General features: G+C 36.7%; 1 protein-coding gene across 1 annotated transcript in view; it reads right to left on the bottom strand.

Moving 5' to 3' along the window:
• LOC128647234 (protein FAM166B-like) overlaps nt 1-24,689 on the bottom strand; it is a 62,216-nt gene extending 37,527 nt beyond the window's left edge. Inside the window, exons 1-2 of the mRNA XM_053700022.1 lie at nt 24,616-24,689; nt 4,878-4,985 (exon numbers count right to left, since the gene is read on the bottom strand). Coding sequence (XP_053555997.1) covers nt 4,878-4,985; nt 24,616-24,683 — 176 coding nt within the window. The 5' untranslated portion in view covers nt 24,684-24,689. The remainder of the gene's footprint in view (nt 1-4,877; nt 4,986-24,615) is intronic.
• Between the last annotated feature and the right edge of the window lie 1,249 nt (nt 24,690-25,938).

Genomic DNA, 25,938 nt, shown 5'->3' with positions numbered 1-25,938 from the left:
GTTAACCCTGTATATTGATAATTACAGGACCTGCAGGTCAAAAGATATATGACAAAAGTGGAAGTGCAAGAAATATGCTCTTTAATCTTGAATGTTTGACCTGTACAAGTAGAGGTAAAGGTATCCCCACATGTGACATAACCGCAACTCTTACAAGGTCTAACATTGCATTTATAGAAACCTGGTTTCGATGTTAACCAACTTGTCGACTGTATAGTATGTGAGCTCTTCTTGCTAAAATCCTTTCTAACCATATCACCTATGGTTTTAGCTTTACGAGAGATAAAATTACATTTGCTAGAGATGTGTTTTAGATCTGAATCCCTATCTAAAATAGGTAATCTATTCCTAATAATACTACTGATGTTATCAAATTGTCTACTGTAAGATGTAATAAAATTCACACCATCTTTTATTCCGATATCTTTAACCTTATCTTTCAATAAACTATTTCTATCAAAGTTACTCACTTGTTCCGATATCTTCAACAAACTTTGTTCATCATAACCTCTCTCTTTTAGTCTAACAGTCATTTTTTTTTATCCTTATTTTGAATTGCACAGCCCGAGCTGTTTGTTTGCATATATATATATTCATACAGGTGGCCCTCGTTTTACAACGGTTCAATTTACACCGTTTCAGAATAACAACCTTTTTTTCCAGTCATGTGACTGCTATTTAAAAGCATTGAGAAGCAGTGCATTTATTAAAATAGCCAGTAGGTGGAGCTCTCCGCTTGTGTTGCAGCAAAGCCAAGCAAGCTGAAATTATTCAGTTTAACCAGACCTGAGCTATCGAGCAGATTTCAAAGGAACAAGATCTTCCTGTCTATAAATCAGTCCAGATTGGAATACATAGAAAGAACTGTTTGCAGAAAAATGCAAGTGAAGTCTGTGTTATGTGATTATTTTATTAGGTTTATAATGCTGTTTAGCAAATGTTTTTGCTCATTGAACTTAGTTTAATTATATATTATGTGTTGTGTGATTATTTTGTTAGGTTTATAATGCTGTTTAGCAAATGTTTTTGTTCATTTAACTTAGTTTAATTATATATTCTGTGTTGTGTGATTATTTTATTAGGTTTATAATGCTGTTTAGCATTTAAAGTCTTCATTTCAAAGCTTTAAAAATAATGTATTAGGTGTTACTTATGACAGTTTTGAGGGGCCTGGAACCTATCTCCCTCACTTCCCACTGACTTACATTATAAACTAGGTTTCAATTTACAACAATTTCTATTTACAACCATTCCTTCTGGAACCTAACCCCGGCGTAAACTGAGGGCTACCTGAATATATATATATATATATATATATATATATATATATATGTCACAGGTAAAGTCTGTCATCCCGGTAATCCTAGGATTTCCAGGTAAAACAGACATTACCCAGCGGTTGTGGGTATAGCACAATGTAAATTCACACATCCTAGGATTACCCGAACGCTTCTAGATAAAGCTAATACTGCTTACTTTGGCTCTGAGCGCTGCTCTGATAAGCTCTGGTAATAAGCTGTTACTGTAACAGCTGATCGGAGCACAGTGAATGGATAGAGGTGCGTCTTCTAAAAAAGAAGTAAGGTGATAAATAGGGAGGGTGGTTCTGAATGGAGAGGGTAGTCAGTGGTTGAATGTTAGCTCGATAATCGTGGGGGTGGGCATGGTATGTCAGAAGGGACCAATTATAGGGAGAATTTGTGGGAGAAACGGATCATAACAAATTTTGAGGTATAGGTATTTTGGGTTCGCCCTTAGTTCATCCACGAGTTGGCTTTTCGTTAATATTATTAATTACTTCTGTCAAAGAGGGCGGGGCAATCTGGAGCCAAATTGCGGGCTATGGCTTGTCTGTTTGAAAGATTGGTCTGGGTTTTGAAGTAATTCTATAGGTGAGAGATAGCAAGAACAACCACAGGTCCATTGCGATAGGGTCATCAAGAACCTTTTTTTAATAGTTTATGGATCTTATCCCAAAAGGAGAAAATGATGATCCTGGTCTGAGCAGCGCTGTGATTAGCTTTATTATTATGCCTTCTTGATCCCTTTGGAGGAAGCCGCTTGCCAGGACCCAGTGAGCGGGAGCTCTGTGAGTCTTCAGCACGTGCCCAACAACACAATAGAGTGCTGCCACACATTGTGAGTACCCTGTGTTTTTCCTACACCTGACTGTTATTTCACTACTAATGCACTTGAAGCACCCTCTGTTTTATATACCTAGGATCAATTACATCTTTTTGGGAAGTGAGAGAGGAGCAGCATCTAATTTGTTTATAGTAAAAGCGAAAAATATAGCCCTGAAATGTTACACTATTAAAATGGCGGCAATTTGAAAAAGTATTTTGTTTGCCAAATTTGCATTGGTTTGCACACCCCCTTGAAAGACTATTCATTGTAGTTTCTCATCTCTTTGTGGCCAATTATATCAATAAGTTTCTGCACATATGAACCAACCACACTACAGCATAGCGTTCTAAATCATATCAAATTCCCTCCAACCTCCTTGGGGCAGTGGAAAAAAAACTACACACATTAGACTAAATTTCAGGGAAATAAGGAAAAATCAAAATCAAAATGCATTTTTATTTGTTTCCTTATGTATAATTTAGCATGCATTGAGCGTTAATTACATTTTGAGCTTAATATCCATTTAAGGATGGGCTTTTATTTTTGGGATAACATACACCTAATACTTTACCACATTTAGCCTAAGATGTGCTTCATCTCCTGTTTGAAAAGGTTATGGCACAAAACAAATATGGATATTCTATCATCTGCTCAAATAAACATAGGTTTATACCATTTAGGCCTTATTTAGCCCCTATTCTCTTTTAATCATACTGGGGAGGGGGGCTATAAGTCAGATCTTTAATTTTACAACATGCTATACATGTATTGCTTGATTAATACAGGAGCTCATTAAAATCATTCTGCTAATTAAAAAACAATAAAGGTCCAGATTATAAGTGAAACGGTATTAACACTCCTGCTTTTGCGCTAACTCCGCTAGAAGTAAGGTTTTTGCACACGACAGGTAACGCTCGTATTATAAGTTGAAAGTAAAGAGTTTTCTCTCACGTGCTAACCAGATGTGCAAAATGCCAAATTTAGGATATTGCGCGTGCAATTAACATATTACCCCATAGAAGTCAATGGAGCAAAAAGAAAGTAAATAAAAACCTAACAGACCTACTCGCACAGAAACCCGATTGCATATTCTCAAGTGTGCTAACCCGACATGAAAATATGAATATTTCACATTACAATGTTCTTCACATAGAAGAATATGTTGTTTTTATTCCAGGGATCAAGTCCAGCGGGAACGCATGAGAACGGAGTTCTTGCACTATTTTTGCAGGAGGAATTAAGTTTCCCCTGGACATGTTATTTCATTTTCCCTACGTGATAGATGCTTGATATCTGATATTTGTATTTTTTTACTTTTCTTTTTGTTATTTTAGTTGGATCCTGTTTAGACATGATGTGGATATTTTTCATATCTATGTGCTTCAAATGAATGTAATATTTTTCTTTTCTGTATCTATAAAGTCTTGAAAAATAAAAACCTTAAAAAAAAAAAAAAAAAAAAAAAAAAAAAAAAGTTTCCCCTGGACAGAGAACCGAAATGGTTCAGTAAAAACTGCTACTGATGGTGGGAGGAGCTGGAACACAGTCTGGTTAGAGAGATAGTGAGATCCTCTAGTAATGTACAGTAACACTTCCTACAATACAATAAATGCAAGCCTGACAGCCTGTGTGATAACCACACACTGTGTGGAACACATGGTGTTTACATTTCTGTGAGGCTTGCTCTGGGGTTATTAAGCTCCCCTCAGCAGAAATAGGACTATTGCACCTTAAGTGGGTGAGACTCTGTCTGTGACAGAGGAGGAGTCTCAGGCCCAAAGACAAGCATTCAACCCTTAATTGGTTTTAACTGGCTTTCATTAATGAAAATGTATAGATAATATACATATAAATACAGTGTGTGTGTGTGTGTGAGGAGGGTGGAAGTCTTAGTGAGTTCCCACACTTTCTTTTGTAGGACTTGACCCCTGTTTTATTCATAAATACATATTTCTACATATATCTGATAGTTTTTTTGGTACAATATATATTTATACCTATATATACATATATATATATATATATATATATATATATATATATATATATATATATACCTGATTATGTATAGGTATAGATACAGTATATACAGATATATGCCGCCTCCTGCACATTCGCGGTGTCAATCATCCCGATCATATCCGATCAGGATGATTACTGTCCTCCACCTCAGAGGTGGCGGATGAGTTAAGTTAAAAAGCAGCGGTCATAAGATTGCTGCTCCTTAAGTTTCAGGCGGACCTGAAACTTCGAATAAATCTACCCCATAGACAACAATAATGTGCAACAAACTTTTTTAATGTTCATATAACATATCTTTAAATTCTTATGATCTTTCAATAATTTCCATACTTCCTGTAGTTTCATATAAGCAGTAGTATTGATAGTACTATTAGCGCTGCGGAATCTGTTGGCGCTCTACAAATAACCGATAATAATAATAAGAATACTATTGGACAACTAACTTTACTTCAAATATCAGCATATTATTTTGAATGCTTATTGAACCAACTGCAAAGCATTAAATCCACAGATGGTTTGAAGAGAGTATAAGGAAATTTTGCCCCTCAAGTAACTGAAACAGAGAGTTTTTTAAGATGTATAGTTCTTCATCCTTACCATTAGTAATGCTTGTGTTACCGTCGTATGGCTGCAATTTCGAGTTGTTCCTTTTTTTATCTCTAAACGTTTGTTTAGGAAAATGCAGAGAATGAGCAGAGCTGTAATTATCGCCAGATCCTGACATAGACCTGCTTAGAGATTTTTGTGCGCCTGGTTCATAGTCTACTAACTTTAATGTAGCATTGCCATAGACATTGCCAATGTCACTCCTGAGCTTTGTAATGTATCCCGTGTAACTGAAAAGGAAAATAAATTTAAAAAAAAACAGCAAATAAATTATTTTTAATTTGCAAAACATTATTTTGAAACACAATGCTTAATTAAATTAAACACTGTAACAATATTTCATTAAAAAGATTAATCATTACATAACTACATACATCACCATACAGAGTCCAGCAGGCCCATTTATCAAAGGGCTTGCGGACCTGATCCGACACTGCGGATCAGGTCCGCAAGACCTCGCTAAATGCGGAGAGCAATACGCTCTCCGCATTTAACATTGCACCAGCAGCTCACAAGAGCTGCTGGTGCAACGCCGCCCCCTGCTGACTCGCGGCCAATCGGCCGCCAGCAGGGAGCTGTCAATCAACCCGATCGTATTCGATCGGGTTGATGTCCGGCGATTCCTGTCCGCCTGTTCAGAGCAGGCGGACAGGGTTATGGAGCAGCGGTCTTTACACCGCTGCTTCATAAGTTGTGTTTCTGGCGAGTCTGAAGACTCGCCAGAAACACGGCCCTTCAAGCTCCGTACGGAGCTTGATAAATGGGCCTGCTAGATTCACTAAGCAAACAATTTGCCAGAAGGAAAAATATCTCCAACTCCTGTTATTATACAACTGATTCACTAAAACTTTTTTGTTATATATATTTATTTATAATCCAAGTCAAGGTATAATTAAATGACAAAGCAGTAAATAGAGGAATACATAACAAAATATTTTTAATACATTTTGTCAAAATCGCAATATTACAGAATATTCCAAAAGGCAAAATACAATCTCAATTAAACAAAAAGTTCACATTGCTTATCATTAAACAAATGACAATACACAGGGGCGAAACTACAGGGGGTGCAGAGGTCGCAATTGCGACTGGGCCCCCAAGGGGGTGGGGGCCCAGCTTAAAAAAAAAAAAAGTACGGGGCGGCTGGACCATGTCACAGACTACTGTGGTCACTTTATAAAGTACTGGGGCGGGTAGGGTCAGGCCAGCCATCTCACCTACAGATTACAGACTGTGTCACTGACTCACTATATACAGTACTGGTGGGTTAAACAGTGTCACTATATACAGTAATAGGGGGTCAGACCATCTCACAGACTGGGCACAGGGTACCGCCTTTTGCAGACATGTAATTTGATTCACATTTTTTTTCTGTGTTAAAAGTAAAAAAAAAAAAAAAAAAGGTATGTATCAAATTCACTTTTTTTTGGTGGGAGGCCCTTCTTAGATTCTTGCACCTGGGCCCTGTGTTTTCTAGTTACGCCTCTGACAATACATTTTTAGCATGAATTGGATCATTTATTTTAAAATAAAAGACAACCAAGAACTGAAGAAAAGGAAAAAAGAGAAAGGAGAAGAGATTCACTAAAACTTGATTTGTCCTCCAAACTTCATAACTCTCTAGGATATAAGAATATTTTAAATGTTGCCAATGTAGGTCTAAAAGTTCACAATGTAATACATTAGAGAATCTGGAGTTGCAGCTATATCCATTACTCTAACATTACAAGCCTCAAGGATGGGGGGACCAAGGTATGGTAGAAGGCTGAGATCTCCTAAGTAGATGCTCTAGACCACTGGTTTTCAAACCTTTTCTCAGACCTTCCTAACAGGCCACATTTTGAAGATATCTAAACTGAAGCACAGGTGAAATAATCAGCTGATTAGTAAACCTGGTTATTTTACCTGCTCTCATCCAAGGTAATCCTAAAAACCTGTCCTGTTGGGGAGGCCTGAGTACAGGTTTGAAAACCAGTGCTCTAGAATATCAAGGCAGCAAGGATCATCACAATACTCATCTTCTTCAGTACAGGCACATCAGCAGAAGCAATATGTATAAATATAGTACAATAACGTCTCATAGATCCAAAGATGTTTTCGAGATATTTAGAGAGTCAAGTGGAGCTTAGTATATTGTGACCAAACATGGCTCCTGTTCAGAAGTTCTCTCCAAAAATAAATGTTTTAAAAGCATTTTAACATCAAATGTGTTTGCAAGATTTCCACTTTGATCATGTTTATCTTATTTCCTATCCTGAAGCCAACTAGAGATATATACTAACGAGCTCCTGCACTGATCTAAATAAGAATTGTGTAGAATGTTGCAGGGTTGGAGATTGAGTTCTGAATTAGAGGATACACTTTAGTTTCTAGTTTTACTTATATTTTGAATATAACGTCTGATTCAGAAAGTATGTAATTTTAAGAAACTTTTCATATTACTTCCATTGTTGATCAGGTAGGCTCAAGAGCAGCAATGCACCACTGGGAGCTAGCTGGTGATTGGTGGTTACACACATATGTCTCTTGTTATTGGCTTGCAAGATGTAGCTAACTTACAGAAGTGCATTTCTGTTCTGGAGCATATTTTGACTACATATTTAACCCCTTTGCAGGGATTTAACACAATCTTTTGATAATGATCAGCATGTTAACGCTTTTTAAACATGTGCCAGTCCTGTTTGGCTGATCAAAATTCAAATACTGAACAGTTAATGACCAATTTAATAGACCATTTTTCACTTATCCAATTCCACAGCTGAAAGGACTTAATTAGCTTAAGACATCACTTCAAATTCCCCAAATACCCAAAAAAACTTTGCACATGTAACATTGGTTTTATACATAGGCCAATTACACTGAAATAACCCCTGCCATTTTATCTGAGACTAATTTTATAAATCTCATATTAGCATAATGGATTATTAGCTCTGAGCAGGCGGACAGGAATCACCGAAATTCAACCCGATCGAATACGATCGGGTTGATTGACACCCCTGCTGGCGGCCCCTTGGCTGTGAGTCTGCAGTGGGCGGCGTTGCACCAGCAGCTCTTGTGAGCTGCTGGTGCAATGCTGAATACGGAGAGCGTATTGCTCTCCGCATTCAGCGATGTCTTGCGGGGGGCTTATTTTGGGGGGCTTTTTTATTTTATTAAGGGGTTTAGATTAGGTGTAATTAGTTTAAAATTCTTGTAATTATTTTATTATTTTTCTGTAATTTAGTGTTTGTTTGTTTTTGTACTTTAGTTAATTTTATTTTATTGTATTGTATTTCATTGTAGTTAATGTATTTAATTAATTTAATTGTAGTGTAGTGTTAGGTGTAATTGTAACTTAGGTTAGGTTTTATTTTACAGGTAAATTTGTCTTTATTTTAACTAGGTAGCTATTAAATAGTTAATAACTATTTAATAACTATTGTACCTAGTTAAAATAAATACAAACTTGCCTGTAAAATAAAAATAAAACCTAAGCTAGCTACAATGTAACTATTATTTATATTGTAGCTATCTTAGGGTTTATTTTATAGGTAAGTATTTAGTTTTAAATAGGAATAATTTAGTTAATGATAGGAATATTTATTTAGATTTATTTAAATTATATTTAAGTTAGTGGGTGTTAGGGTTAGACTTAGGTTTAGGGGTTAATAACTTTAATATAGTGGTGGCGGTGTAGGGGCGGGCAGATTAGGGGTTAATATATATAATGTAGGTGGCGGTGGGCTCCGTGAATGGCGGTTTAGGGGTTAAACAATTTATTTAGTTGCGGCGGGGTCCGTGAGCGGTGGTTTAGGGGTTAATCAGTTTATTAGAGTGGTGGTGGGCTCCGGGAGCGGTGGTTTAGGGGTTAATAAGTATAATGTAGGTGGACGCGGTGTGGGGGGCAGATTAGGGGTGTTTAGACTCGGGGTACATGTTAAGGTTTTAGGTGTAGACGTTCCCATAGGAATCAATGGGATATCGGGCAGCAGCGAACATGAGCTTTCGCTGCTGTCAGACTCCCATTAATTCCTATGGCATCTGCCGCCTCCAGGGGGGCGGATTGAAAACCAGGTACGCTGGGCAGGAAAAGTGGCGAGCGTACCTGCTAGTTTCTTGATAACTAGCAAAAGTAGTCAGGTTGTGCCAAACTTGTGTTCGGAACATCTGGAGTGACGTAACCATCGATCTGTGTTGGACTGAGTCCGGCGGATCGTATGTTACGTCACTGAATTCTACTTTTGCTGGTCTGTAGGGTTTGATAACTAAGGCGAATTAGGCTCGCCACAAATACGCTGCGGAATTCCAGCGTTTTTGCGGTTGACAGCTTGATAAATAGAGGCCTATAACTCATGTGCCTGATGTTTAGAAGTGCAGGTAAATACTATTTGAGATGAGTATAAAACACTTCATTGAAGGAGCTCTAAAACTGAAATAAAATGTGTATTCAACATGAAAACAGAAACAGTGCCATGTTTGGTTTTGCTCCCACCCACATCCCCTTAACCTTTTGATCTTTTAATCAAAAAGTACACAAAAATACTCTGCTCTCAAGGATTTGAAACAATTGCAAACACAACACAGGTTTATCCCAAAAAAATCTTTGTTAAATATATGTGGCAAAACTATTAAAGGGACACTGTACCCAAATTTTTTCTTTTGTAATTCAGAAAGAGCATGCAATTTTAAGCAACTTTCTAATTTACTCCTATTATCAATTTTTCTTTGTTCTCTTGCTATCATTATTTGAAAAAGAAGGCATCTAAGCTTTTTTTTGGTTTGAGTACTCTGGAAAGCACTTTTTTATTGGTGGAAGAATTTATCCACCAATCAGCAAGGACAACCCAGGTTGTTCACCAAAAATGGGCCGGCATCCAAACTTACATTCTTGCATTTCAAATAAAGATACCAAGATAATGAAGAAAATTTGATAATAGGAGTAAATTAGAAAGTTGCTTAAAATTTCATGCTCAATCTGAATCACGAAAGAAAAATTTTGGGTACAGTGTCCCTTTAACACCCTTTTAGTTAATACTTTGTACTTCCGTGCTCCGGAATCTGTGGAATCTGTTTGTGCTTTACAAATACCTGATCATAATAATAATATCTCCTTTTGCCAATATAACAGCTCTTAGTCTCCTGCTGTAATGCCTGATGAGGTTGGAGAACACAAGGCATCTGAGACCATTCCTCTGTACAGAATCTCTCCAGATAATTCAAATTCCGGGGCCGATGTTGGTAGACTCTCCTCTTCAGTTCACCTCAAGATTTTTTATGGGGTTCATGTCAGGGGACTGTAATGGCCATGGAAGGACCTTGATTTTGTGGTCAGTAAACAATTTTTGTGTTGATTTTGATGTATGTTTTGGATTATTGTCCTGCTGGAAGTTCCAACCACGGCCCATTTTAAGCTTACTGGCAGAGGTAGTCAGTTCATTTAATATCTGTTGATATTTTATAGTGTCCATGATGCCATGAATCCTAACAAAATGTGCATGTCCTCTGGCAGAAAACCAGCCCCAAAACATTAAAGAGCCACCACCATATTTAACCATGGGCATGAGGTACTTTTCCATATGGCTACCTTTCTGTGTGCTCCAAACCCATCTCTGGTGTCTATTGCCAAAAAGCTTTTTTTTTGTTTCATTTGACCAAAAAAACTTTGCACATGTAACATTGGTTTTATACATAGGCCAATTACACTGAAATAACCCCTGCCATTTTATCTGAGACTAATTTTATAAATCTCATATTAGCATAATGGATTATTAGCTCTGAGCAGGCGGACAGGAATCACCGAAATTCAACCCGATCGAATACGATCGGGTTGATTGACACCCCTGCTGGCGGCCCCTTGGCTGTGAGTCTGCAGTGGGCGGCGTTGCACCAGCAGCTCTTGTGAGCTGCTGGTGCAATGCTGAATACGGAGAGCGTATTGCTCTCCGCATTCAGCGATGTCTTGCGGGGGGCTTATTTTGGGGGGCTTTTTTATTTTATTAAGGGGTTTAGATTAGGTGTAATTAGTTTAAAATTCTTGTAATTATTTTATTATTTTTCTGTAATTTAGTGTTTGTTTGTTTTTGTACTTTAGTTAATTTTATTTTATTGTATTGTATTTCATTGTAGTTAATGTATTTAATTAATTTAATTGTAGTGTAGTGTTAGGTGTAATTGTAACTTAGGTTAGGTTTTATTTTACAGGTAAATTTGTCTTTATTTTAACTAGGTAGCTATTAAATAGTTAATAACTATTTAATAACTATTGTACCTAGTTAAAATAAATACAAACTTGCCTGTAAAATAAAAATAAAACCTAAGCTAGCTACAATGTAACTATTATTTATATTGTAGCTATCTTAGGGTTTATTTTATAGGTAAGTATTTAGTTTTAAATAGGAATAATTTAGTTAATGATAGGAATATTTATTTAGATTTATTTAAATTATATTTAAGTTAGTGGGTGTTAGGGTTAGACTTAGGTTTAGGGGTTAATAACTTTAATATAGTGGTGGCGGTGTAGGGGCGGGCAGATTAGGGGTTAATATATATAATGTAGGTGGCGGTGGGCTCCGTGAATGGCGGTTTAGGGGTTAAACAATTTATTTCGTTGCGGCGGGGTCCGTGAGCGGTGGTTTAGGGGTTAATCAGTTTATTAGAGTGGTGGTGGGCTCCGGGAGCGGTGGTTTAGGGGTTAATAAGTATAATGTAGGTGGACGCAGTGTGGGGGGGCAGATTAGGGGTGTTTAGACTCGGGGTACATGTTAAGGTTTTAGGTGTAGACGTTCCCATAGGAATCAATGGGATATCGGGCAGCAGCGAACATGAGCTTTCGCTGCTGTCAGACTCCCATTAATTCCTATGGCATCTGCCGCCTCCAGGGGGGCGGATTGAAAACCAGGTACGCTGGGCAGGAAAAGTGGCGAGCGTACCTGCTAGTCTCTTGATAACTAGCAAAAGTAGTCAGGTTGTGCCAAACTTGTGTTCGGAACATCTGGAGTGACGTAACCATCGATCTGTGTTGGACTGAGTCCGGCGGATCGTATGTTACGTCACTGAATTCTACTTTTGCTGGTCTGTAGGGTTGGATAACTAAGGCGAATTAGGCTCGCCACAAATACGCTGTGGAATTCCAGCGTTTTTGCGGTTGACAGCTTGATAAATAGAGGCCTATAACTCATGTGCCTGATGTTTAGAAGTGCAGGTAAATACTATTTGAGATGAGTATAAAACACTTCATTGAAGGAGCTCTAAAACTGAAATAAAATGTGTATTCAACATGAAAACAGAAACAGTGCCATGTTTGGTTTTGCTCCCACCCACATCCCCTTAACCTTTTGATCTTTTAATCAAAAAGTACACAAAAATACTCTGCTCTCAAGGATTTGAAACAATTGCAAACACAACACAGGTTTATCCCAAAAAAATCTTTGTTAAATATATGTGGCAAAACTATTAAAGGGACACTGTACCCAAATTTTTTCTTTTGTAATTCAGAAAGAGCATGCAATTTTAAGCAACTTTCTAATTTACTCCTATTATCAATTTTTCTTTGTTCTCTTGCTATCATTATTTGAAAAAGAAGGCATCTAAGCTTTTTTTTGGTTTGAGTACTCTGGAAAGCACTTTTTTATTGGTGGAAGAATTTATCCACCAATCAGCAAGGACAACCCAGGTTGTTCACCAAAAATGGGCCGGCATCCAAACTTACATTCTTGCATTTCAAATAAAGATACCAAGATAATGAAGAAAATTTGATAATAGGAGTAAATTAGAAAGTTGCTTAAAATTTCATGCTCAATCTGAATCACGAAAGAAAAATTTTGGGTACAGTGTCCCTTTAACACCCTTTTAGTTAATACTTTGTACTTCCGTGCTGCGGAATCTGTGGAATCTGTTTGTGCTTTACAAATACCTGATCATAATAATAATATCTCCTTTTGCCAATATAACAGCTCTTAGTCTCCTGCTGTAATGCCTGATGAGGTTGGAGAACACAAGGCATCTGAGACCATTCCTCTGTACAGAATCTCTCCAGATAATTCAAATTCCGGGGCCGATGTTGGTAGACTCTCCTCTTCAGTTCACCTCAAGATTTTTTATGGGGTTCATGTCAGGGGACTGTAATGGCCATGGAAGGACCTTGATTTTGTGGTCAGTAAACAATTTTTGTGTTGATTTTGATGTATGTTTTGGATTATTGTCCTGCTGGAAGTTCCAACCACGGCCCATTTTAAGCTTACTGGCAGAGGTAGTCAGTTCATTTAATATCTGTTGATATTTTATAGTGTCCATGATGCCATGAATCCTAACAAAATGTGCATGTCCTCTGGCAGAAAACCAGCCCCAAAACATTAAAGAGCCACCACCATATTTAACCATGGGCATGAGGTACTTTTCCATATAGCTACCTTTCTGTGTGCTCCAAACCCATCTCTGGTGTCTATTGCCAAAAAGCTTTTTTTTTGTTTCATTTGACCATAAAACCTGACCCCATTTAAAGTTCCAGTAGTGTCTGGCAAACTGAAGAAGCTTGAGTGGTTTTTGGATTAAAGTAGAGGCTTTTTTCTTAAATCCCTTCCAAACAACTTGTGGTGATGTAGGTGACATCAGATTGTAGTTTTGGAGGCTTTCTGACCCCAAGATGCAACTAACTTCTGCAATTCTCTAGCTGTGACCCTTGGAGATATTTTGGTCACTCGAAATATCGTCTTCACAGTGTGTTGAGACAATATAGACACATGTCCTCTTCCAGGTTGATTCGTAATATTTCCAGTTGACTAGAACTTCTTAAAAGGATACTGAACCCTGGGCTCCCACTAGCTGGACCATAGTAATAGAATTTATGGCAGGGGTTAATAAAACAAATACCACATATGTGTGCTAAGATGTTACCAACTGAATAAAATATACAGTATTACAACATATTTGAAAATAAATATGCAAATTATGTGTGAAGAGAATATTCATATAAATGGCAATATCACAAAAACATTTCACAAAGAAATTAAAAAAATACTTGTATCATTGTTAAATAATGTATTATTAAATATTACGTCCTAACTGATTACAATATTTTACTGCATTTTAATAAATTATCAGATAAAACCAGTTGGTTGTGGTGGAATCAGACTTTGCAACCCTACTGTCTATATATCTATCTGTATATGTATATATATATATATATATATATATATATATATACTGTATGTATATATATATATATATATATATATATATATATATATATATATATATATATATATATATATATATATATATATATATATATATATATATAGTAAAATAGTAAATCATGTCCCTTAGCAGCTGGGGATATGAAAATGAGGCATTGTGCCATAAAAACCAATCCTAATATATACATATATTTTTATACTTATAATGAATACTATATATACAGTCATGGCCAAAAATATTGGTACCCCTGCATTTCTGTCAGATAATGCACCACTTCGCCCAGAAAATTGTTGCAATTACAAATGTTTAGGCATTCTCATGTTTATTTATTTTGTTTGTATTGGTATGACGCAAAAACGTGGACAAAAAAAGCCAAATCTGACACATTCCACGTAACACTCCAAAAATGGACTGGACAAAATTATTGGCACCCTCAATTTAATATTTGGTAGCACACCCATTGGAAAAAATAACTGAACTCTATCGCTTCCTGTAACCATCAATGAGTATTTAACACCTCTCTACTAGAATTTTGGACCACTCTTCTTTTGAAAACTGCTCCAGGTCTCTCAGATTGGAAGGGTTCCTTTTCCCAACTGCTGTTTTGAGATCTGGACTCATTGCTGGCCAGTTCAGCACTCTCTAGCGCTTTGTTTTAAAATATTTCTGAGTGCTTTTTGACGTGTTCCTTGGGTCATTGTCCTGCTGTAAGACCCATGACTTCTAACGGAGACCCAACTTTCTGACACTGGGCCCTACATTGCACCACAGAATTCTTTGGTAGTCTTCAATCAAGACATCCAGTGCTTGAAGCAGCAAAGCAACCCCAAAACATCAGTTACACTGACACTGGGCCCTACATTGCACCACATCATTCTTTGGTAGTCTTCAGTCAAGACATCCATTCCCTATAGCAGCAAAGCAACCCCAAAACATCAGTGAAACTCCATCATGTTTGACTGTAGGGACTGTATTCTTTTCTTTAAAAGCCTCATTTCTTTTTCTGAAAACAGTAGAATGATGGGCTTTACCAAAAAGATGTAATTTAGTTTTGTCTGTCCACAGCATATTCCCCCAAAAGGATTTTGGCTTCTTCAGGTAAGTTTTGGCAAACTACAATCTGGCTTTTTTATGTTTCTGTGTCAGCAGTGGGGTCCTCCTGGGTCTCCTACCATAGCGTCCCTTTTCATTCAGATGGCGACGTATAGTGCTAGCTGACGCATTTGTAGCCTGTGCCTGAAGGTCAGCTTGAATTTGTCTGGAAGTTGATGAAGGTTCTTTATCCACCATTTGAACAATCCTTTGTTGCTATCTTTGATAACTTTTTCTCTTTCGTCTACGTCCAGGGAGATTAGTTACAGTGCCATGGTCTGTAAACTTCTTGACAAAGTTTCACACAGTGGACACAGGAACATTAAGATCACTTGAGATGGACTTGTAACCTTGAGATTGTTTATGCTTTTCCATAGTTTTTGTTCTCAAATCTTAGACAATTATTTGCGGCTCTTTCTCTTCTCCATGCTCAGTGAGGCACACAGAGACACACAACAGAAATTTTGAGTACATTTTTCACCATATTAACTGGTTGCCGGTTTGATTTCTATATTGTCAGCACCTGTTAATTGATACAGGTGAGTTTAATTACAAATTATAGGAGCATCACAAGCTTGGAATGCAATTATTTCTCACAATTTTGAGAAGGTGCCAATAATTTTGTCCAGTTCATTTTTGGAGTTTTACGTGGAATGTGTCAGATTTGGCTTTTTTTTCCTCCACTTTTTTGTGTCATACCAATACAAACAAAATAAATAAACAGTGAGTGCCTATACATTTGTAATTGCAACAATTTTCTGGGCGAAGTGATGCATTATCTGACAGAAATGCAGGGGTGCCAATATTTTTTGCCATGACTGTATATATCGTATTCATTATAAATATAAAAAAAAAAAAACATAAAAAAATTGTTCAAAAGCACTTTGATTAGAAGTATTCAGTACTAACCAATTTGGTACAGGAGAGTACTAACAAATCAAATTCATTTTAGTTGTTATCAGTTGTGTAGGACAGAAAGCACGGATGTGTTCATTAGCTTTATCTATCAGGATCACACATAACACTGGCAATTCACATATTTCTTCTCATTATAATGCTAAAAATATTGATCTAAGTGTCATTTACTAATCTATTAAAGTTATTTGTTATACTATTATACAAGCTGGGGTTTGGAATGACATGCATTATTCAGTTTACTGATCTACATTTTGATTTATATCCTTGTACATCGTATTATACACAATGAATACATTGTACAATACATAATAAAAACATGTACAAATAAATAGAATGGAAACTCTTCAAACATAAAGATGTTTTAGTCATTGTTAACAGAAATCAGATACAAGCATTGTGTGGTATATATAGTTACAATGTCCATGATGTCAGACTGCTGTCCATTTTGTATAGAGACAGTGAACCTGAAAGCTACATGGTTGTTGAGTTCTGTAGCAGCAGGGCTTGACACTTCAGGGGTCAGTCACACACTGAAGCCTCTCTGACATCTAGCAACCAGGATTTAGAAGTGTTTCCTGGTCCTGATCAAAATTAATTTAAAATGGTAAGAGATTCCAGTCAACTGGGATGATATTATAGAGAAATTCAAGATGAAGTATGGGAGAATGAATAAGCAAGAAAGGGGAGGAAGTGATTAGTGCAAGTGCAACCATAAACCATCTTAATACTGTGCAGGGAACTGATGCTTCCCAGGTTTTATAAGCCATGAGCATTGCAAGGGTGGCGGGGTTCAAGTATGTGGTGTGGGCCAGCATCACCATGAGGCTACATAAACCTCAGTCCAGCACTATAAAAGACACACAGATGTCCAGCTCCTAAAGTCCACATTCCATTTGCAACTCACATCATCTTGCAGTATAGCCCTGGTGCAGAACCACCTTAATGTAGCTTCAGACCAAAGGTTTACTGAAACTTCAACTACTGTAGTTGCGCAGGATTGACTGCATCTTGAAAAATTGTATCAAGACTAAAGATCTTCTGTGGTCATTCAGAAAGAACCTCTGAGACCTGACTGCTTCCTTAGTAAAACTATCTACAAGTATTCAAAAATATAGGCGATCAGATAACAGGGTAAATTGTTCTTGCATAGAGACTTGCTCTATAGTCACAGAAATTTCATTTTGGGAGTGAGAAAGATCTATACTAAAGCTAATTGCACATCAGGAACAGGTGGCAGGATTCTCATCTGGATGCATTCCTGGAAATAAATTAATATAGTAGTGAATCAAAAATGTCCCATCCCTTTAGATTTGTGCCGGTGCCTGTACTGCAGTTTCTTAAAAACAAAGGCCCCACTCCCTTGTCATAAGACGTTTAGTAGATGCATACTCCAGAATATCAGATAACTTTCACTGAACTTCCTTGATCTGATCTAAAATATTTATTATTAGGACAAAGTGGAATCTGGGAGACAAGATGATAGGTGCTTTATCTATGTAAAAAAAAAAAGTTATCAATAGAAACAAACTAGAATAGTACTTATCTGACCTTGCTCACCCTATATTCTCTCTCTAGATACTGCAAACATTAGTCATCCGTATTTGTCATCATAATATCATGTTGATCTGTAAAATCTCTGTGTAACCATCCTATAATATATGCTGGAGAAAATACACACCTGTATACATCTTTTTATTAAACACTGAGGTGAAGTTCAACTCAAGAGCCACAAGCATTTCAACTCCTAAACAGGAAACCACCGGTGACTGGCTATGTGTGACTGCTATTCCTGATTTTACCTATGTGTTTAACCCCTTTGTGCCAGTTCAATACATAGGCCTAGATTACATGTGAAGTACAATCAATAACACAGGGTGCATTATCTTTTGTCTGACCTTGCACAAATAATAATGCATAATCTGCTATTACAAGAGAGTAGTTAAATATTTTAACCATAGCATCTTAACATGGATAGTGCTGTAAAATGTAGCTCTGGTTTGCATAATAAAACACATTACAATGCTATGGACATAAAGGTTTTAAGTGATATTTAGACTTAACATTTATGAAATAATGGTTTACTATTAAAAAATGTTTTGTGGCAGAATTAAAGGGATATGCTGGGGATGGCTGGGAAGGGAGCAAAGAGGTATGTGTATTTATATATGTAGGTATGTAGTGCTTTACACTTGCCCTGGTGCAATTTTTTTTGCCCCCCACCAAAGGTAACTCATTAGTAAGCAATAGTAATAATATAGATAGATAGATAGATAGATAGATCTGCAACCTACACTAATAGTCAGCCTGAGGAAAAAGCGCGGTCAGCGCTTAGAAACGCGTAGCATTATTTACACAGATCTATTGTTTGACCTGTGTTTGTTTTTACATATTTTATTAAAACTTTTTACTATCTTATACTGGAGTCCTTCTTTATACTTCATCCGTCGTTTACCAGCAGTGGTTCTGGGGCATTCATCTTACTGCAGCAGCACAGCCTGGATATATATGTGCACTAGGTCACTGAAATATACCTAGTACGCCTCATTTGCACTACAGTGTGCAACACAGTCTGTGAGTATTCCCTTGTGACCACAATTCAACATCCACTTTATCTTCATAACTGATTTGCACTAGGGGTCGCCCTCTTGTGCTCTTTATTTCCACTTCTACAGATAACTATTCTGATTTGGGAGGAGCAGCCACAGTAACGTGCACAGTTTGCTGGGACACTGTGAAGTTCCCAGACCGTTCTCCTAGGCATTACCTCTGCCTTTCTATATTGTGAGTATGTATATTGTTATATACTCCTCATTTGTTACATACTGGCTACACTAGGAGGCGCCCTTTTTCTCTGCTTTGTTTTTCTACACTAATAAAAGGCTCCCCTGCATTAGGATTTTACACATCCTGCATGTCTATGCATACATTGGCTGTTATGGGCCCCTACAGCACCTGGGCCCCCGTGCCACTGTACCTGCTGCACCAATGGCAGGTTTGCCCCTATCTCCACTTGTAATCTAGCCCATAGTAGGCTTGGGTCAGTAATGCAAAAACGACATTTGGAATTTTAGATGTCCCTTCAATGATCATTTTTAAGAAAATTATTTTTTTAATGAAACACCTTAAAGGGATAGAAAGGTCAAATTTGAAATGTGGGCCAAAAGATAAATACACCATATTAAAAATTGTATTAATATTACATTTTTTAATGTGCTTTAAAACAAAGCCTTTTTAAAACAAATGTATTCAAGCTCAGACAGCAGGCGGTGGTGTGTATTGTGTCAGTGTCATACAAGCTATGCTGACTCTCTGAGAAGGTGGGGTGTTGGAATACTGGTGCACAGGCCTTTACAGCATATGTGCATATTCCACTGAAAAACAGCAATAACATTTACTGGAAGCATTGTTGCTAATGGAAGTATTAGGCAAAAATGCTTTTGTTTAAAATTGAAATGCAGCCATGCACATTTCAGTTTTGACCTTTCTTTCACTTTAAGTTTATCCTGTCCCTTACAGATTACGTTATGAAAAGTAGTGTAATTCTAGAAAGAAATCTGTGCTGATGTTAAAGGGACATTGTACACTAGATTTTTCATTGCATAAATGTTTTGTAGATGAACCATTTATATATCTCATCTGGGAGTGTTTTTGTAACAATGTATAGTTTTGCTTATTTTTTAATAACATTGTGCTGATTTTAAGACTCCTAACCAAGCCCAACAGTGTCAGATGTATACCTACGTTTATAGATTCCTGCTGGCTCCTGTTTGTCTAATCTGTCTTTTCATATGCAGGGAAGGGGGGGAGAGTATCTGCTCTTCTTGTTTTCCCAGCCCTTTTCACTGAGTGTCCCAGCCTATCCTCATCAACAATGCTAAACTGGGAGCTTCTAAGTAAGTTTTTAAAAGGTTTTATACTGCATTTTTAGATCACTATCTGTGCATATTCTTCTTTATAACAGTGTCTATAAAATGCAGTTATATGAAAATTGGTAAACACTGTCCCTTTAAGTGGGTTAATAATTGTTTTCTGACTGTTGGTCAGGAACATGTTGATCTCGTATTTTGTTGAGGAGATACCTAGGTAGGTAATGTGCACCTGCCTGGAGCACTACATTGCAATAAAAAGTGATACCATCTAGTGCTCTTGAAAATCTATAACCTCCTTGCAAAACTGCTGACATAAAGTGCTGCAGACACATCCTGTACTTACCTTCATACTTTTTTCAACAAAGGATACCAAGTGAACAAAAGTTGTTTTATATTGCATGCTCCATCCATAATAAAGGGTTGTTTTTTTTACTAGACATAATTAAACATTCTTAAATTATAATCTCAAATGCCAAGATTTTTCAAGGGGTCTCATCCCCATAGACTGCAGGTTCAACCCTATCCTCCATCTGTTATGTGGCGGATATCAATCCCCCAGACTTTTCTGACTGGGGGGATTGACAGCCCCTGCCCACGCGTGATTGACTCTATGCAGGCAGAGGGCGTGGTTGCACACGAGCGCACGTGTGCATTGATACATGCGAGCTGTGGATAGCTGCCCACCAGAGGCGATGACTGGCAGACAAGGCAAGGATGTCTGCCCCTGTCTGACAGTAGTTTGATCACTATGCCCAATGGGTTTAATGTTCATTTAAGGCCACAGAAGAAATAGTTCAGCAATTACCGGTATTTTGAATAAGAAAATGTAACAGTGTTTTTCTCTGAGCAAGTAAAACATGTCTGTAAAGCACAGGAGGTTAATTTACTATATACTATGTTTATTTGCTTTTGTTCTTTCACCATACATCATCAGGCAAAATACTAAACTGAGAGCTTTACATAAATTCAGATTGCTAAACTTTGGTGAAGCCTATGTAGCTAAATAACTGGAGTCATACTAAGATGTCATTTTTGTGGATCCTACATCTCAGTTGACGTCAGAAGCCACTTCAGTTCTCATTAGATACCCAGGAGGCCATAAGAGATCTTTTGTTACCATGGTGACCTTTTACTACAGCTGCATCAGGCTTGACGCATTTCTCATCAAAATGCTGAAAACCAGCACTACAAATCAGACCCATTTAGTATTATTGCTGCCTTGTTACCATAGGGATCAGCTGCAGTATACACTGAGTGCCCAGTGTAAACTTAAATATGGTATCCAATTTCATGCAAAGAAAAAAGATAATTAGTCAAATTTAAATCTTTAGTTAAATTGGTATAATTGCAGTGTAAAAGCAGCTGAAATCTATGATTCAATTCATACTTATTTCTTTAAGTATGAAGAAAGATTACAGTGACAGTTTTTGTGCCACTTTTCTCATGGACCAATTATTGCTAAAACATTTATGAAGTTGAAACTTTGGAAGTTTGCACAAAGCAGATAAAATCATTCTTCAATAGACACTATTTTATGGGCCTTTACCATGAGAGTGACAGATAAGCCAGAAGTCTTTATGTAGCTTAAACAAAATAACTGAGCTTGATTAAAGCAAAATTAAAGAAATAGTCTAGTCAAAATTAAACTTTCATGATTCAGATAGAATGTGCAATTTTAAGCAACTTTCTATTTTACTATATGAAAAAGCAGAAATGTAAGCATAGGCCCATTTTTTGTTCAGGACCTGGGTAGCGCTTTCTTATTGGTGGCTAAATGTAGCCACCAATCAGCAAGTTTTACCCAGGTTCTGAACCAAAAATGGGAAGGCTACTAAGCTTACATTCAAATAAAGATAGCAAGAGAACGGAGACAAATTGATAATAGGAGTAAATTAGAAAGTTGCACGTTCTCTCTGAATCATGAAGGTTTAATTTTGACTAGACTATTCCTTAGAACTTGTATTATTATTCATTATTATAATTTATTTGTAGAGCTCCAACAAGTTCAACAGAGGTACAAAAATATAGGGCCGATGATCTAACCCTCACGAACCCTCACTGGGGCTGCCCTTGTGGAATTAGCGCAAAAAAAGGCGAGATGTATCCTATTGAAAGTAATGGAACTTGTTGCACTTAAAACATTAAATCTTACAGCCAATATAAATCGCATTACGTTGCTTTCTGCGTATAGCCTTTTACAAACGGCTATATTTTCGTATGCATGTGTCCATTAGGGTCATAAGTATTTTCAGTTTTTTGAGAAAAGCTCACCAAATTTTAGTTGGCGATAAAAAAAACTGTGAGCTCTGTAGTGTAAAAATCTTTACAGAATTACGTTGGGATTAGAGAGACAATTTCATTTACACCTCATGTTCAGCCCATTTCACAAATAAGCAACAATTATGCTTTGTATTTTGTATTTTGTACTTAAACGTACTTACATTTTTAACATCCAGCAAACTTAAATTACAATTTACGCTGTGTATATTTAATACGATTTCATTCCTGAGTAGTTTACATACAAATTTTACATTTTTTAACAATACAGGGCTAGATTACAAGTGGAAAGATAAATTTTGCGGGTGCACAATAAATAACCAGCCATTACAAGTGGCTGGTTATTGCTACCGCTAGCTCACGGTAGCAATTAGCGCTCTGAAAATTAACCAGAGATTAGATCTCTGGTTAATTTTCTAAAAGTGCCCCAAATGCCCTCAAAATAGAAGGAGTTGTAGGTTTTAATTATAAAAAAAATCTAGTTTTTTTGTTTTGTTTTTTTTTTAATTAAAAAAACTGCACTAGGCAGTTTTGTGGCTTTACAGTTGATAGGAGTGAGGTAAAGGGTAGATTAGTTTTTTTAGTTAGGTCTTTTCTATTTTGGGGGGTTGGGTGGGTGAGGGGTTGTACTGTTAGGGGGGATTTTTTTTTTTTTTTTAAAGAGCTGATTTCATTAGGGCAATGCACTACAAAAGGCCCTTTTAAGGGCTATTGGTAGTTTATTGTTAGATTAGGGGGTGTTTTTATTTTGGGGTGGCTTTTTTGTTTTTAAGGGGTATTAGATTAGGAATAACTTTTTTATTTTGGTTAATGGAGTTTGTTTTTTTCTGTAATCTTAGATTTTTTTATTTTTTGTAATCTTAGATTTTTTTTATTTTAATTTAATTTTAGGGTTTTTTCTTTTTATGTAATCTCAGGCGGACAAGTTATGGAGTAGCAGTCTTTAGACCGCTGCTTCATAACCTCTGGTTCCGGCGAGCCTGAAGGCTCGCTCGGAAACAGGGGCATCAAGCTCCATATGGGGGTTGGCGGATTAGGGGTTAATATTGTAATTAGGTACTTTGCTTTGTGGGTGGATGGCAGATTAGGGGTTCATAACTTCATTAGGTACTTTGCGATGTGGGGGTTGGCGTATTAGGGGTTAATACTTTTATTAGTTATTGCAATGTGGGGGGATGGCGGATTAGAGGTGGATATTGCGCATGCGTTAGGTGTTTGTTAAGGCTTCTAGGGAGTTACGGTACTTATATACTCATCTGAAGGCTTGCAGCGCCTGCCTATGTGTGACAAAGTGAAAATGGAGTAAAATGTCTCCATTCTCGTAAGCGTAACTTGTATGCAGCGCCCAACGCTGCATATGTAATCTTGCCCTTGATTTTGTGTAAATATTGAGATTGTCCCACACTCCCTGGGAGGCCAGAAAGCAAATTGTACAACCTTTAAATGGTGCAAATCAAATGACTGGAGGGAAAAAAAACTCTAAGGGAGTGTAGCACAAAGCACACTTTTTTACACAAAACCTCAGGGGCACCTACTACATAGCAGTAGTGTTTGAAACAATGGTTTTAATAATGTTATAGTGATCAAGACACATGCATGGCTCTCAGCCATAGGCTGTCATGAAAGAGGCTAAGATTTCATGAAGGATACCAAGAGGAGGAGGTGCATTTGATAAAGGAAATGTTGACTTCCATGAGCCTAAACTTCTGTCATTTTATTACTAACAAAGAGAACTTTGCACAATACACATAACAAATTAACATTAGTTACATCAGATGGATTTGAGTGATGCACAAGAATACGATTGTTTTGAAATATTAGATGTGAAAAAAACAGGTGTCTTCTTCATGTCATGCTTTTGGAACGATCATGGTAGATTATAAAGTGGGTAGATTTTCTAAGACATTAAAGGGGCATGAAACCCACATTTTTTTTCTTTCATGATTCATACAATTTTACACACATTTACAATTTACTTCTATTATCAATTTTGCTTCATTCTCTTAGTATCTTTTGTTGAAGCAGCTGCACTGCACTGTTAGGAGCTAGCTGAACACATCAGTTAAGCCAGTTACAAGGGGCCACTAATCAGCAGCTAACACCCAGTAGGCCATTGCTGCTCCTGCGCCTACCTAGGTCTACTTTTAAACAAAGGACACAAAGAGAACAAAGCAAATTGTATAATAGAAGTACATTTGAAAGTTGTTTAAAATGGTGTGACTCTTGAAGAAAAAAAATAGGGCTTCCTGTCCCTTTAACTTTGGCAAAGAGGAATACATTATATTTCTACAACTGGCTATATATGCAGAGCTATTATCCCCCTGAGAGCAGCAGAAAATGCTGATAAATATTTAACTTCTCTGAGAAAACACAGTTTGCAATTTCTATAAACCACTTTGTTATATGTTTGCAAATCAATAGAACATAGGAAATATTGAAGACAAAATAAATGCATCATTACAATGAAAAGTGCTTCCCAGTTTATAAATAATTCAACATTTTAAATAGGAGGCAAATAAAGCAAACTTACCCTGGTACATAATGTGGCTCATAAGTAGAATATATTGATTCATGTTGCTGTGGAACAATAATAGGCATTTTCTGTTACAGCAATATCAACAATAACAATTTAGCACGGATCTCTCTTCCCTTTGTTTGGTTTCTGTAACTAGGGAAACGCGTGAGCTTGTTAAATAAGTCAAGGCAGATCATTTGTTTGCTTGTAGAAAAAAAACACTATAAGAATTGTGAAATGCAATAGTTTTACTATATAATGATGCTTCATAAATGTATTTTCACTTTATGACATCAAATTGTCTTTCTTTTTTCTATTCAAATATACTTTTATATAACACAATAGAAACATTTATTTTAAACATAAAAAAAATCTTATTAAAGAAAGGGTATAGTGAATTTGACATTGCTGTCTAAAAATTCCTTTTGCAGGTTTTCGCAGGATTGAAAGTTACAGATCTGATTAAGTCTTCTGTTTACAGTTTCTATAGAAACTACTGCAACAAACATGCACAAACACCGCCCTCTAGTGGCGTGTTATTCTGATTGCATGCAAATTACATCTTTATTAGACACTAACCAATTTATATTATTCTAAATTCAGTAGACAAATTAGCATTATTTATTTAAAAGGACATGGAATTTCAAACAAGTTTCTAATTTATTTCTATTATCCATCATTCTTAGTTTGCTTTGTATCTTTTGTTGAAAATCTGGGATGTAAGCTCAGGGGCATGCCCGTGTCTGGATCACTATATGGCAGCAGTTATCCATTTCAGTGAAACATCATGAGATCATAGCGATGCAAAGCATGACATCAGCACTGCTCATGCTGATTTTTTTTTCCAACCTGCAGCAGGACAGTATCTGAATTATAACTGTTACCAGAGCACGTACTCTGGTGAGCTGAAGAAATTCTGAAGTAAATTTTTTTACATAGAGATGTTCAGGCAATATTTTCCTGTCAGCCTTTTACAGTTATTCTGCATCAATTTAAAGTGATTTAGCATATTTAGAGTATTATGTCCCTTTAGCAAGAAGAAAAAAAGAAAAACTAATCACTCTCTGTTCAGGTAATAGCAGACTCTCCATTTAAATGGACACTGAACCCACTTTCTTTCTTTCGTGATTCAGATAGAGCATGCAATTTTAAGAAACTTTCTAATTTACTCCTATTATCAAATTTTCTTCATTCTCTTGATATCTTTATTTGAAATGCAAGAATGTAAGTTTAGATGCCGGACCATTTTTGGTGAACAACCTGGGTTGTCCTTGCTGATTGGTGGATAAATTCATCCACCAATAAAAAAAGTGCTGTCCAGAGTCTGAACCCCAAAAA

This window comes from Bombina bombina, chromosome 2 (assembly GCF_027579735.1).
Source record: "Bombina bombina isolate aBomBom1 chromosome 2, aBomBom1.pri, whole genome shotgun sequence".
Taxonomy (NCBI): Eukaryota; Metazoa; Chordata; class Amphibia; order Anura; family Bombinatoridae; genus Bombina; species Bombina bombina.
Note: the sequence above shows the minus strand (reverse complement) of the source record. Positions and strands in the feature narration are given on the sequence as shown.